Here is a 15,626-nt window from a genome sequence, read left to right on the forward strand (position 1 = left end):
TTTTTCTATTTATTAGAGAAAATAGTTGTTTTAATATTGTTTCAGTATTACGGTAATATAGTCATTTAGACCTAGATGCAATCGTTTGAATTTTAATCCTTTCGTCCAAACTGCATCAAAGACTTTAGCTACATTTAAAAATTCTGTAACACGTACCAATGACCCGTTCGAGAACCAACCTGTATGTTTGGGATAACATTTCTTTCCAGCAGCTGATCTTAAAGTCTTCGCATTGTAACTTTTTCAAACAATTTTGGGAGAGTCGGTAAGAGGCTTATAGGACGGTAATTATAGGTAAGACTCTTTCTTGGCTTGAAAAACATTAGTGTCTCAGCTTTTTTTTTCCATATCACCGGAAAGTTACCAATTTTGATGCATGAATTGAAGACATCAGTTAAGTGGCTAGTAATATTCGAAAAGAAGTGTTTTAGAATTAGATTTGGTATAACGTCATGCCCTGGGGCCTTTTTATTGGGTAAATTGTTAATTAAATATCTGATTTCTTCATTTGTTACTTTCTCATTTACTCCTTCTATTCGCGGAAGATGAATTTCATTATAATATGTTTGAATAATAACAGAAGAAGACATGCTTTTTCGAGGTATGTGAGGAGTAAATGTTAATTCAAGATAATCAGCAAAGGCTTGAGTTTTTCCTTCATCAGTGGAGAACTGATTCCCTTCATAGGTAATTGTACGATTTTCTTCGTGTCTTCTCAGTATTTTTCTTTTATTATCCACATTCCTGGATCTTTATTATTCATATTGCTGAGAAGATAATTAGCAATTTAATGGGATTCTAAAGCTTTGGTAATGGTATGAGTTAGTTTATTTAATTTCGGCTTTAAGCCAGAATTCTTTGCCAGTTACGTCTGACCCCTCTTTTTTCTTTGATTAGGTCGAGAATATATTTAGGTGGTAAATAATAATTCGTTCGAATAGTTCTATGAGGTTTAATTAACTTTCTAGTAACATCTTTAATTCTCGAAGTAATAATACAGTGTGTTAATTGTTTATCCTACCCGACGTCATCATTGCAAGTATGCAACCAACATCACAGTATTGGTATTGCAATACGCGATTTGCGTATAACACTGTGATATTGGTTGCATATTTGCAATGATGACGTCGGGCACGATAATTAATTAACACACTGTATTTAGTTAAAGTTCTATAATCGTTTATAGACGTAAAGTTGATTATTAGCGAATTATTTTTGACAATAGTTGTAAATTTTGCAGTGGTTAACGCTTTGATATCATTAATAATTTCTATATGGTTTGATTTATTATGTAGAAAGATTGGAGGTACTTTAGGCCTTTTTTGGAAATTATTTTCCAGAGTTGTCATTAATATCATCACTGTTGTCTTCACTAGCAAAAATATGGAACCAATTTTGCGTTAAGAGATATGGATTAAAAGAACACGGTGGATTTCGGGAATCAAAACTGGTTATGAGATTATATACATTCGACTATATAAGGAATAAATTGGTTAAATAATAAATAGATTTTTAATTACTAAAACTAACTATATTCTGTTTCACATAAATTACAAAATGAATTAAAAAAAATTAAAGCTCTTAAAGACTTAGTTTTAAAAAATTAGAATGCATATCTCGTTCTGATGTCTTCAAGTTTCTTTGAAACTTCCGCTGGGGTCCTTTCAAGATCTTGAGCAATACTTTTTTGTTTATTAGGATCTAATGAGTTGTACTGTTCGCAGAGGTCTCCATCAATAACGTTCTAAAAATAATAATAATAATCAAAGTAATGTTTCCAAGTACAAACAAAAAAAATTAAAATGTTTAAAAAATCAGAACGTATTATTAATCAAGTTATAAAATCATAAGTCTAGCATGTTAATAAATATATCATCACTTCAATAAATGATACTAAAAAGGATTAAAATTATAATTATACCTTAACAGGGAAATAATAACTTCTAAATGATAAATGATCCCGCCCGCAAAGCGGTGGATTTTCACTCCTCATATGCATTTCCAAATGTTGGAAAAAATCGTGATCCTCATGTGAAGTAAACGGCACCAAAACACCAACCGTACCAGAAACGGTTGTATAAATCAATGATTCCCACCCTCCAGGAATCAAGGTAGCTTTTTGTAACCACGTCACCGTCTCTCCAACATGAAAAGTAGCAACATTATCGGCTTTTTGTGACGCCCCATTTAGTAATCCACGATCCCAAAGTGCTTTATTTCCTGTGGGGTCTTCATCCACATCATCACTACTATTTGGAGGTAATCTCACTATTGATATGTTTCCAAATTTATCAGCGCACGCGACTGTGTCATAATCTAAAACGGAGGTGCATGTAATCCATCTTGGGTGAGTATCATCAGCAAAAATAATCAGTTGATTTTCAGCACGTTTGTAGCGAATCATGTAGATTGATTCTTGGACGTCGGAAACGTAAATGCGTTTTCCCATCGCTTGGATATCGATTATTAAATTGGGGATGTGCTAAAAAAAATAATACAATTAATTATAACATTTAAAAATCGATTAAAATAAATTAATTTTGTAGTTTAAAAAAATCAGCACTGCAGGATTTCATCAATAAACATTAAGAAATATGTAATTGTCATCATTTTAGTGAATTAAAATTTTGGTATAACAAATCTTTATGTTTTTTTACCTTATTTTCACATTTTCGTAATAACTTCATTTTCCCCAGATCATACATTCTCAATATTTTCCCAACCCCAGCTAATAATCGCCCATTATACGAACACAGAGCGTATGGAACTTCATCAAGAGGCGTTTTATGGACCAAATCTAATTCTCTGCAATTCATATCCACTTTATAAGTGTTCAAAAAACCACTGTTGCATTGTCTCGGATTTAATTGAAAATCTCTTGCGACTCCCACAACTAAAAACCATTGATGTTCTGGTTGACCGTGGAATTTAATTAGGGTTAAACACATTGCGGCTTCGTTTTGTTCTAATCTTAACATTTTGTATAAAGTTCCCTAAAATATAAAAAGAAATAAGTTTAATTAATGTTTGAAAATTTAAAAAAAAATTTGTTGAGTTATTTTTTTTAAATAAAAATAAAATGTGCCATGACTTGGAAACCAAGAAGCTATAAAAGACCTCTTGGGACTATGTACACGCACTATTTTCTTGGACACGATGTTAATTATGCATTATCTTAATGAATAATTATTAAATAATCACGTCCTTAATTAATTAAAACAAAAAAAAATAAAATTAACTCACTTGTACAGGATCCATAATCCTTAACACAGACGCCCACATTCCATGCCCAGCTTTAGGCGCTGAAAAAACATTCTCAGGTAAATCTTCATTCAAAAACGCTTCAGCCATTTCTTTAGCTAACTCTTGTTCCTCTTCTCCAGCAGCTTCTTTCATTTCTTCGGCCATCTGCAATCGCCTTTGTTTTTTAGTTTCTTCAGTGTATGCGTTATGTTCAGTTTCCAACATAATTAAGGTAGAAGTTTCTGGATGGATAACAAATTTCCTTGGGGTATATTCCAACGGAAACGAAATCTGATTGAAAACAGCTCCAAGTTTTTCTAAAGCCAAAATTCTTAAAGTGTTTGTTGATATCGCCACAATTCCTTCAGGACATTGTTCAGAACTAAATCCAGACGCGTACTCCAAACTTTCATAAGATAACGGAGTTAAATAAAATCGACTTTGATAATAATAACTCAACCAAGATCGCGAACTCATCGCCAAAACAGCTTCAGATTTTTGCATTCTTATTCGAAACAATTTAACCGGTCTTGAACCCAAATATCTTGTACGTGTATCTGTTAAATTTCCCGTTACCGGATCGAGAACGGTTCGTAACAAAGCACCATTTTGAAGACCAATGTTTAAATATAAAGAACTTGCTGTACTTGCAGCAGCTGCATCTTTCGGATCGTTTTCTGTACAACCCATTTGTACTATACAAAGAGATTCTGGACAAACTGGTAAAGCTTGCATTGATCTTTGTGATAAACAATCACTTGGATCTAACGAAATTATTTTTACGGTGTTATCAGCTAAACCAACCGCTAAGAACCATGAACGTAATTCTCCAGGAGCTACATTCGCTAATGCCATACAAACTACGTCGGTGTTCATTCGTTTGCGTTCTTTGTATTCTTGAAGTTGTCCAGTCTAAAAAATAAAATAAGAATTCAATAAAGGAGTTATATTAACCATGAGAAACGGGAATGACTCATCGCTTTTAATTATTATTATTAGTTATAAGAAAAGTGTTGAAGAAAATGGCAATGGTGGTAGCTCCTTGGATAAAGAATGCTTAGTACAACGTTTCCCAAAGTGTGGGCCAAAAATTGTAAAAATACAAAAAAATTTTTTTACATCAGTTAATCAACAAAACCAGCAATTTAAACGATGATCAACCAAGTACAAGCAAAGCTAAACATCATGATCATGAAGATACTTTCTCTGAAGCCCCTAAAGAAGATATACAGCGCCAAAACAACAAGCGTAAAGCTATTGGACTCGCAAATATAGTGACGAATATGTATGGTTTAGATCCATTGCCGGTGGCAGTCAAAATAATTTGCCTCTAAGGAATAGGGCCGTTAAGGCCAATCGATTAGAAAGACCGTCTTTCACAAATTGATAATCTAAATTAAATTAGACGGATTAGTAACGTTTTCACATTCGAAAATTGTTTAATTTTTGCAATAATTAATGTAAAAGTTTAAAATTCCCCACGCCCCGACTCCAGATGACGTTTTAAGTAAGAAGAGAGAAATCACAGACGTTCTATGTTTTGTAGGTAATTACTGTTTTCTTCTAGCGCATAAGATTAGTAGCATTGTCTCTCTCCAGGAATTTTATTGATTTTATACGCTCCAATCGTACGCTCAAATCTGAGTGACGTACTTAGGAGTTCGCGCCCTGTAGTTTCAAAGTTTATTTATTTTTTTTTTTTGAAAAATTAAGCCTCAGAATCAAAAATTAAAAAATATAGGGTCAATCAATACTTAACGACCCTATGATGGCTATTCAAAAAAGAATGAAAAATGCACTTTCCAGCTTTGACAGCTTTTGAAATTTCTAAATTAATAGCTGAGATTGGGTATCCTCATAGTGCTGGAGAACAATTAATACTTCCCGCTTTAAAAATTGTCGCAAATAATACAGGGTGTGTATCAGGTGTGAGTAGAAAAAATTTGAGAGGTTATAGGTCTCCTCTTTCTGAATAAAAAATTCTTATAACACAATGTCCCATTCTTTGTCCTTCTTAAGATATGATACGATAAAGTTAAGGGTTCACAAGTTTGAGTACTACTGGTTAATGAATTATACTAAGCAGGCAGTGATAAAACAGAAGTGATAAAGTTAAACAACCTCAAAAATGACTTTTATGTGTCAAATTAATGCTATATACATAAGAAAAGTCTGCTTAGTATAATTCTTTATACAGCAGTACTTAAACTTTCAAACCCTTAACTTTATCGTATCATATCTTAAAAATGGCAAAGAATGGGATATTGTGTTATAAGAATTTCTTATTCACAAAAAATACAAAAACAAATAAAAAAAATCATACAAAAACAACCTCAGATGAGATTTTTAAGCTTACCAATGATTTTGTCACAGGGTGATTATACAGGGTGTGTTAAATGTCTGGAATATAGCCAATAAATAACTTCGCCATTTGCGGTTTTAAAGAAAAATGTTTCAAATACAAGTTATTTTATTAATCGTGGCGCATTTTTTGGCGATATTTGCTTGTTTGTATTGTTTTTGTTTCGTTGCTATGGCAACCAACATTATTATTTTAAATGGGATGCATATATTTTTTTGCACACTTTGATAGAGGATAAATTCCTCTATACAATGAACATATCAAATCAGATGGTTGTATAAAAAATAAATCGAAAAAAAAACGCGTTTTCTGAAAATATTAAATCAACAAATTACAATCAAATTAGGTGCCGAAATAACGCCGTTGACAACTTTAAATGTCAAAAAAAATGAGTTTCAACAATTATGAATAATTAATAATGTATGGGTGCGGTGACACATTTATGCATCCCATTATTATTATTATTTAAAATAATAATGTTCGTTGCCATAACAACGATACAAAAAACAATGTACACAAGCAAATATAGCCCAAAAGTGTGCCACAATTAATACAGAATTTTTTATTTGAAACATTTTTCTTTAAAACCACAAATGGCGAAGTTATTGGCTATATTCCAGAGATTTGACACACCTGTATGTATTGATTGGATGAAGTGCGTTAGTGTAAGTAGGGATAGAGCATATGCAATGGCAACCTGTCATAAAGGTTTGTTTAAACAAAGTCAAAAATTAGCCATTAATTGTGTGTAACAATGTTTGGGTCCACTGTAGTATCCAGACAAGCGTTGGCGCTAAAACGCTTACCTTTAAATAACTTTAGAAGAATGTGTCAAGTTTGTAGTAAAGTACATAAAATTTCGTCCATTAAATATCAGACTATTGTATTGTAATTCACGGTGGCTTTCAAAAGCTGTGTTATTTCTGAACTTAACACCTACCATCTAAAAAAGATGCTATTTTTCCATTTAAGGATAGATTCCACGATTTCGAGTGGTTAATAAAAGTAGCATATTTGTGCGATATATTTGTTGCTACATTCAATGAATTCAATTCATTAAATTTGCAAGGCTTTGGTTTAAATATTTTTAAAGTATCGGAAAAAGTCGCTGCAATAATTAAAAAATTACTCTGTGGAAACAAGAACTTTCAAAAGGGCATTTCAAATCTTTTGGAAACCCATGCAGTTTCAATTCAAGAACATCTTTCTATCAAGAGCTAATAAATAGTTTTAAAGACTACATTCAAGATATTCCTTCAAATAATATGTGGATTAAAGATCCTTTTTCTGTCGAAATTGAAAAGGAACAAATGTTTAATTTTAGTGAACAAGAAGTTGATAATTTAATTGTAATTTCATGCGACACCAATCTGAAAAAAGTGTTTGAAACCCTACCACTAATTAATTTAAGCGTACGCGAAAAAGTGAAACAATTTTTAATTTGTCACCACTTATACGTGTGAAGCTGCGTTCTCAGCCTTGGTGTACTTAAAAAATAAGTATCAAAACAGATTGGATGTCGAACCTAATTTGAGAATAAAGTTAACATCATTACCTCCTAATTTGAAATTGTTATATGATGACAAACAACATCATCCTTCGCAATAAGGACAAAATATGTGAAAACAAACTTTACTTCAATAAATAAATAAATAAAGTTTTAAATGAATACGATTGTTAATTTTTTAATTACTTATATTTTTCCCTGTCTAATGAAAAAACGCTTAGAGATATCGTCATGAACCGAAACACGTCAATTTTTATTTTTTGTTAAGCCCAATAATTTAGCATGAAAAATGAGTCAACTTTGTTTTTTTAATGGAACACCTAGATATTATAACATTTTCTGATAGCGCTAAAAAATACTAATCCAATGATACCTCACAATCAAATATTGATTAATTAGTTTTTCCGTCGACCGTGTATTTATAAGATTTATAAATGTATACAAAATCATTCATTAATGACACCTATTAATAAACGATTTTCTATTAATAAACGATTTTAAGAAAGTCCGACCGAACTAAATAGTAGTCAATTTAATAAATATTCTCCAATGAAATTTGTAATACCGACCCAACCGACCACTATATCTATTCGGTAAGACTACAAAAATAAATTATGACACATTAAAAGTGAGGTTATTTTGCCAGTGACAGAATTGGGAGATTTTTCAACGATGGATTTTCTCTATTTTGTTGAAAAGACGGTCAACGGAAAAATATTGTAACTAACTCGTATATTAAAATGCGATTAATTATCTCAATAATTAACGCGTTCGCTTCGCTTCGCTTCGCTCGCTCACGCGTTAAAATATCTCGATAATTAATCGCCTTCATTAATAGACTTGTTGGTTAAATAACTATTAATGATATTAGTTAATAAAAATTGGGAAAATCGCAGCGCGCGCAACTTTGGAAATGGAGCGTACATCTTAGATTTCTCGCAGGACAGTCGACCACAGTCCATATATCTGTTGTGTGGTCGACCAAATAAAAGTCAACAGCCGCTAGACTGCGTATCGATATCCATACCGTTCGTTATTTACTTCGTTGCCTGTCCTGTGAGAAATCTAAAAGGTACGCCCCACCTACAAAGCTACGCGAGCCGCAATTTTCTCGAATTTTTAATAATTAATATCATAAAAACTAATTAACCAATTTTTTGATTGCGAGGTATCATTGGATTCGTATTTTTTAGATCTATCAGAAAATGTTATAACATATAGGGTGTTCATGTAAAAAAACAAAGTTGATCCATTTTCTGGAAAAACTAAAAGTGATAAACAATTTTGTATGATAAATTATTTGGGTTAACAAAACATAAAAGTCGACGTGTTTCGGCTCATGTCGATATCTTCAGCCGTTTTCAAATTAGACAGTGTTACATAGGTAGTTACATATGACGTGCCCCTTTTGGTGTATGAAATAAAGTTTATTTCATGTTATTTTATTATTATATTATATTTATATTATTATTCATTTGTTTATTAAACAAACAAATAACTTGATTTTTATTAAAAAATAAAATTGTAAAATGTAAATTTGTAAATAAAAAGTTATTTTTTCATAAGGTGGGTCGCGAAAAATTTTAAAATCTCGTACCGGGCCGCGGACAAAAGAAACGCTGATTTAGTACATAAATAACTATAATCTACTTAAGCCCTTCCTATGTTCAAATCTTTTATGATAAATGATGAGTCATTCACGTTTCTTGTGATAAAAACTACATTTATAAATATTTAAATGCGCAAAGACAAAGTAAGTTAAATTAGATCTGTTAGATCTTGATTCACTCCAGTGGAACATTTAATAAGAATCCAACGGAGGCGACAAGATAAAAATTGCTCTTGCATAGTATTAAATCTGGATGACCAAAGTAAAAATGGGGACAACCAGTAGTTATACCTATGCTAAATCAAATCATCTCTCAAAAAAACTTACTGGGTCCATCTCGAAATAAACCAACTCCCCACCACTTAAGGCAATGACAACTTGACGCTGATTAACTGCGCATTTCACAATGGTCTTTTTACCAGGAGCTTTCCATTCATTAACGTGTTTATTGGCGCAAATATGTCTTATACCATCTGGATACACCTATTTAAAAAAAATACAATTTTAAAATATTAATTTTTATTAAATAAAGTTTTACATTACCTGAACTAAAGCATGATCTGCTAAAGACGAACAAGAGAGTGTTGGGGTTGTTCCCAAAAACCCACTATCAGTGACTTCTTCAACAGTTTCTCCAATCGATAAAACCAAGGTAGCATTGACAAAAGACACAATGATGTAGGCATCATATTTGTCTGTAACAAAAAAGATCAGAATGAAAAATACCGATCCTTCTTTTAATTGATTAAAAATCTGTTCGTTTTAATTTTTTCAGTTTTGTAGATTTTAATCATTAAGATCAGGTGAAACACGGACAAAAATCTCATCATAAAACCCTCATTGACTCCTTTCTTTTTTCTTTCTTTATTAGGTCGATTCTTTTTAAACCTACCTGTTTTTATGGACTCGCCAAAATTAAATCGTCAGGCGTTTCTGAAATAAGAAAAAACTGGTGTTGATAACGGTAACTTTCAACAGCCCAGTTTTTATTAATCTTTTTCTTTCAAATTTTAACATAATAATCATAAATAACATCAAAAGTATTAAAATAAAATTAATTACTCACCATCACTTCTTCTTTTCACGGTCCACACAGCATTGGGATTTCCAGGAAGTTCGGAAACGGCCATTTCAGAAACTTCTAAGCCATGCCGAAGAACGCGTAACGAAGATCTTGGGCCTCTACCACATAACATATATAATTGAGGAGTATCTTCTCCAGCTAAATCAGCTACTCTACATGATAAAATCGGGGAAAGCGATTCCAATTCATCTACCAAGACTAAATTTCTTAATGGGCGGGGTGCAAAGAAGAATGTGTCACCTTCTTCGAGAGGCATTGCTGAGCTGAATTCTAATTCGTCATCATCATCTCCCAAATGGGCAATTTGATAAAGGTAACTATCAAAATAAAAATTTATATTAAAACCCTCAAAAATATGAATTAAAAAATTTTTGTTTGTTTTCAGATAAGATCAAAGCTTTTATTAATCATCGCCCAAAAGCTAAAAGCTCTCAAAGGCTCGCTTCAATTTTTCTCATCATAAATATTAAAAAAAAAATCCCCAAATTAATACTTACTGGTTACCAAATTCACAAGCGACAAATAAAAATCCAGTTTTCATAACACACATTGATGTAGCAACAGGAACAGTATCGAAATATTTCAATTTAATTTCCGTAACCATATCATCATCAACTTCCAAAGTAATTTTAAAAATATCCCCTTGTTCCGTTTGAGCAAGAAAGAAAAACATCGATTTTGTTTTATGCGTAGCTGAGCAAACAAAAATCATCCCCCTTTCGGGATCATCAAGATCGTTTCTTCTTCTCGGGATGGGACATCGAATATCGGGTTGATCCCCCAAATTTTTGTAGGTTAAATAATTTTCAGAACAAATAAGTACCCCGGAAGGGCCATCGTTTCCACCGGGGACAGAAACTAAGAAATTCGCATGTTCTTCTAGCGGCTCAGAATATTTTCTCACAACGTGATTAAGACCCAAATCTAATTCGTAAAACGTTAATGTTTGTTGAGTTTTTTGGGCCGCTTCGCCTGTTGGATCAGAATCGGCTTCTTCATAATCGATTTCTAAACATGCAAACATCGGATTTTCGTAACCTACATCAATCCCAACCATGTGATAAACCAAAGTGTTACTTTTATGGGCTTCTAACGGAGATGAAATTGTTAATCGAGCCTCTGCATCTCGATTCAAAATATAAACCAATTTTTGTTTTTCTATGGCCCCGATCATAACAGCACGTCCTTTCGGATCGATCGCTAAATATTGACCGGGAACGATTCGTCTGCATCCTGATTTACCAAACGTTTCTTGATGAATCTTTTCAAAACAATTTTTTAATGGGATGTATTCCAAGATAACAATACGCCCGGAATCGGAACCAACGACAATGTAATCTTTTGTACCTCCCGTTAATCTGAACGCAATTAATGACCGGATTATACCGAAAATTTCAACTGTTAACAAGGTGTGCACTTTTCCTGTATTTACATCGGGACGAAGCAATTCTATGCTTTTACCCCTTGAAATTATGATCTCTTGGGTTTTCGTCCCAGAAAAATTGCCGTGTATCGCATGGGTTATCGCGGTGGCACGTTGTAATGTTAAATTATAGAGGAACATTTTATCCTGTAATAAAAGATAACTTAAATTTAGTAAAAAATTGGAATATCCCCAACACTTGTTTTACAAGATTTCGCTTTTACACAATTTATAAATTGACAAATTTCAAAAAACTAGTAAAAATGTATATGCCGCTCCATATGCGCCTATACAATTTGATTTGAAGGCATTTTTATTTCTTTTCCTTTGATACACCGATGAAAAAAAGAACAGGGGATTCCCGGGGTTGTAAAATATAAACAGAGAAATCCCGGTAATCTGTACGTATGTATTTCACAACATTAAAGCTATTTGGTTCATGCAAGTACATAGTACGAATTATTTTATCAGCAAAGCTTATATTATTGTGCTTATTTTTGAAGTAGTAAGTTTTTAATATTCTATAATGTCAAAGAATATGAAGAAAAATCAAATGAAAAGAAGTTATTTCTTTGGAAACTTAAACTCAAATATTAGACCGTCTACATAATAGAGAAAGAGTGACGGATGTTGTTAAATTTTACTCCATGAATGAAGCCACAATAAGAAAAAATGAAGCTCTATCAGAAAAAGTGTAGCAGCTGGAACCTGTAGCACTATGAGTACGATTTCATATATTAGAGATGTTAGCATGAAAAATATAGAAAAAGCGTTAGTGATACGGATAGAAGACCAAACTCAAAAGCGAATCCAATGCTGTTACAAACAAAGCTTTGAAGATTTATCAATCACTTCAGAATCAGTCGCCGTCGATTTCATCCGGCGACAAGATTTCTTTTTCTGCAAGGTATACGTGGTTCAAGAGATTTAAACAAAGACATTCTTTACATAATATGAGAATGAAAAGTGAAAGCGCATCTCCTGATTCGGTTGCAATAATATCCGACAGAATTTGCTGAAATCTGAATACACTGTATACAGACCATTCAAAAATTGGCGGATAATCTACACGTAGCAACATTCTTCGTTCGATTCTAAAACGAAAATCTTAATTCTAAAATGTTGTTTTTAATTTGTCCATAAATAATCATATATTATACAACAAGACGATCGAAAATACTCGATAATACGAGACGTATTGCCTGAAACACCACGAGACCGAAGGTCGAGTGGTGTTTTTTAAGGCAATACGTCGAGATTCGAGTATTTTCGATTGTCGTGTTGTATATGGCTAGACTATTTCATGAATAAAAAATATACATATTTTTAGAATTTTTGTATTTTTTTAATAAATTACATTGATTGTTATGGAAACATGCATGGATGTCTCGAAATTAATTAAATGTCAAACAAGCGATAATACAAAGGTTCGTATTACAGCGATAATACTCGCAATTGACGGAAAACCGCGAATTCTTATTGGCTGTTCACGATATGAATGAAATAGTCATTAATATTCAATATCTGTTGATAAATAAGCTGTAATTTAGAATAAAAATAATTTTGAAAACTAGTTGTTTTGTTAAAGTTATTTTCTGTAGCTTTAAAGTTCATTTTTAACATTTTAACGCTACGTGTAGATTATCTGCCAATTTCTGAACACCCTATATATAAAAGAAAAAGTTTTACAAAAACAAAGATAATACAAAAAGAATTAAATCTAAATAAATTAATGCGAAAAAAAAAGGCGCGGCTTCGTCCAACACATAATGCCACACGATTTTCAAGCCGAACCCATACAGAAAAAAGAAAGAAGAGCAAGAAAAGTCGCAAGTCGAAGTTTCGCAAGTTTCAAAAGTTGAAACTTCTGATCAGGTTTTCAATTCTGACGAGTCCGGATTATTCTAGAAAAAATTGCCGGAAAATTTGGCTATGAATAAAAGAAAGTTGTCATAAAGTAAAGAAATGTCATATGTTCTTTTATGTTGCAATGCTTCATGCGATTATATGATGATTACATGACCATTGGTGATTAACAAATCAAAATCACCACGCTCATTCAAAGAAATAAACATCAAAAACCTTCCCGTATATTAGTTACGTACTTTTATTGACAAAGACGATTTTTCGATGAAGTTCAGGATTTTCTTCGAACTTTAGCAAAGCCTAATCTGAGAAGTTTCCACCAGTTTTCTGGGTTGATTGAGTGGTTTAGTAACTGTCACTACCAAGCGCAATCCCGGATAAAGGAGAAGGGTTGGGTCGGGCTAACAACACATTACTAGAAAAAAGAATTATTACGAATCCTTCAAAAGCAACTTTCAAAATCTTCTTTTGCTACAAGCAGGAATATGGTTATCAGTTCAACATAAGTGTCACATAAAGATACCTCGATATTTCCAGATGAACAGAATAATGATGAGCAGAATAAGCATATAAGTGGTGAGTTTTAAATATCTTGGCTTCAATATTACGAGCAGCAGGAGCCTCCAGGAAGAAGCTATAGCTCAAACAACGAAAGGAGCTTTGATATTAAGTTACCTGAGGGACATAATTATAGCAAAGCAAGTATATGTCTCTAGAAAGCAAGGTCGGCATATACAAGAGTTATGATATACGTGACAGAGACAAGAGCAGAAAATTTTACCACAAAAAAAAATTCAAAACAGTGGACCTGAAGGTCATTAACAGAATACGCCATAAAAGAAATGACCAAGACGGTGTGAGATGGGCCCGCATAAGAAGACGAGAATGGAGAGAGATTTTTGAGTGTGGAAGCCTCATGACTACCAAGGATAGTCAAAGATGAACTCCCATAAGCAAACAGACCGGAAAGAAATTGTGAAAGCATCTTGATGAAGAACTGAATGAAGATAATTTAATTAACATGATTCGTGAAACAAACAAACATGAAGACAATGATTTAGATAAAGAGCAATCTGAACCAGTTGCGTTCACAACAAAAATCATAAGCGAAGGGCTTGAATTGGGAAGAAAATTCGGCAACCATTTCATATAATATGACACACATGTTCATTGAACTCTCCGATTCTAGCAAGACGTAACTATGTAAATGCTTAAATCAATATGAAGAAGTCTATAAAGGTTTAGCAAAATAAAACATACGCAATTTTGAGTTTTCCAAGATGTCTTACTTTTGTTTTACTTAAATAAATGACTGAATCACGCACATTTTGGGTTTCCTTTTCGTTTTACTTAGCAAAATCCAAAATTACAATTTACACGGTTTTGTGTAGAACATATCATTCGTGTAAATCGGGATTCAAGTGTATAGGCAACCAATTTGACTTGACTTGATTTATTTTTTGAGGTTATGTACATAACAATATTCTTGGGTATAAAATCGATTAATAAATAGAAAATGTTGTGAACTTTATACCAAGAACTCAAATATATCAAAACATTGAGTTCTAACGATGCAGTATTCACAAACAATCTAGCACAGAAAAACGACCTATACGTACAGTTCACGTAGGTATAGGAGATACCCTAGTGCATTTACAAATAAAATATAACTTTAATAATAAATTTAACAAAAAATTAAATGTAATTATGCTTACCTCTAGTTGTGATGACGATTATTCAAGGAAATAAAATTGGATAATCAGGAAAATGCCAGATGATACTTGTTATGGCGTCATCCACATGGCATTATGGCGTCCCCGGTATTTTTGCGGTACACAAAAAAATCAATGGTTTTTTTTTTAATGGGAAATAAGCGTGGTGTTTTTGGTTCACATTTTAGGAAGTTTGTTTTATAAGGTTTTTATCAATAAAAATGGAAAAAACGTGTAATTCTTACGAGGTTATGAAGAAAAATGATTCTTTGCGCGCCGCTTACGTTTGATAGAGAAACACACAGAAGTACCAAAGAAATTTGTAGAGTGCGCGCATGCGCACAAATTATTCAATACATTACAGGAACAATTTATTGATTTTTTGTTTTTATTTATTTAAAAATTGTATCTTAATCGGTTGTTTATTGTATTTAAAGTAATTCTTTGTAAATATTGTTAATAAATAAATTATTAAAAACTTCAAGTTGGGTGCAGCTTTGACAGATATTTGTGAGAAGTGTTCGATTAATCAGATTTACTTTTTATTACAGTGTACAAAAAATGTGTTATATTAAATTAAATTTAGATTTAAATATTATTACAACACTATAAACAACAAATAACACTGTTTATATATTATTTATAACCATGTGATTTAGTTGTAATAAATTTTAAAAGTTATATCTCCACAACAATGCAATTGTAATCAATTATTTTATTAATTATTTATTATTGTTTATTTTCGGCTTATTTATTATACAGAAACTCCTTTTAAGGTTTGTTGTAATATAAATCCTAAACATTTATTAAATTAATTTAA

At 32.1% G+C, this 15,626-nt stretch overlaps 1 protein-coding gene across 2 annotated transcripts; it reads right to left on the bottom strand.

The window, feature by feature from the left end:
• Nucleotides 1-1,509: 1,509 nt before the first annotated feature.
• LOC111428875 (splicing factor 3b subunit 3) lies at nucleotides 1,510-15,112 on the bottom strand. Of its 2 annotated transcripts, XM_023064587.2 has the most exons (9): nucleotides 14,810-15,110; nucleotides 10,303-11,375; nucleotides 9,788-10,122; nucleotides 9,265-9,416; nucleotides 9,049-9,204; nucleotides 3,244-4,155; nucleotides 2,658-2,993; nucleotides 1,922-2,482; nucleotides 1,510-1,744 (listed from the first exon to the last, which is right to left on the bottom strand). In XM_023064587.2, exons 2-9 carry the CDS (start codon nucleotides 11,367-11,369, stop codon nucleotides 1,604-1,606), a joined length of 3,660 nt encoding a protein of 1,219 aa, XP_022920355.1. In that variant the 5' UTR covers nucleotides 11,370-11,375; nucleotides 14,810-15,110; the 3' UTR covers nucleotides 1,510-1,603. The 2 variants fall into 2 exon arrangements, with proteins under 2 accessions (XP_022920355.1, XP_022920356.2); XM_023064588.2 differs by lacking the exons at nucleotides 1,510-1,744; nucleotides 1,922-2,482; nucleotides 2,658-2,993; nucleotides 3,244-4,155; nucleotides 9,049-9,204 and adding an exon at nucleotides 9,614-9,654 and having other exon boundaries at nucleotides 9,335-9,416; nucleotides 14,810-15,112.
• Nucleotides 15,113-15,626: the final 514 nt, after the last annotated feature.

Source organism: Onthophagus taurus, chromosome 1 (genome assembly GCF_036711975.1).
Source record: "Onthophagus taurus isolate NC chromosome 1, IU_Otau_3.0, whole genome shotgun sequence".
NCBI classification, from domain to species: domain Eukaryota; kingdom Metazoa; phylum Arthropoda; class Insecta; order Coleoptera; family Scarabaeidae; genus Onthophagus; species Onthophagus taurus.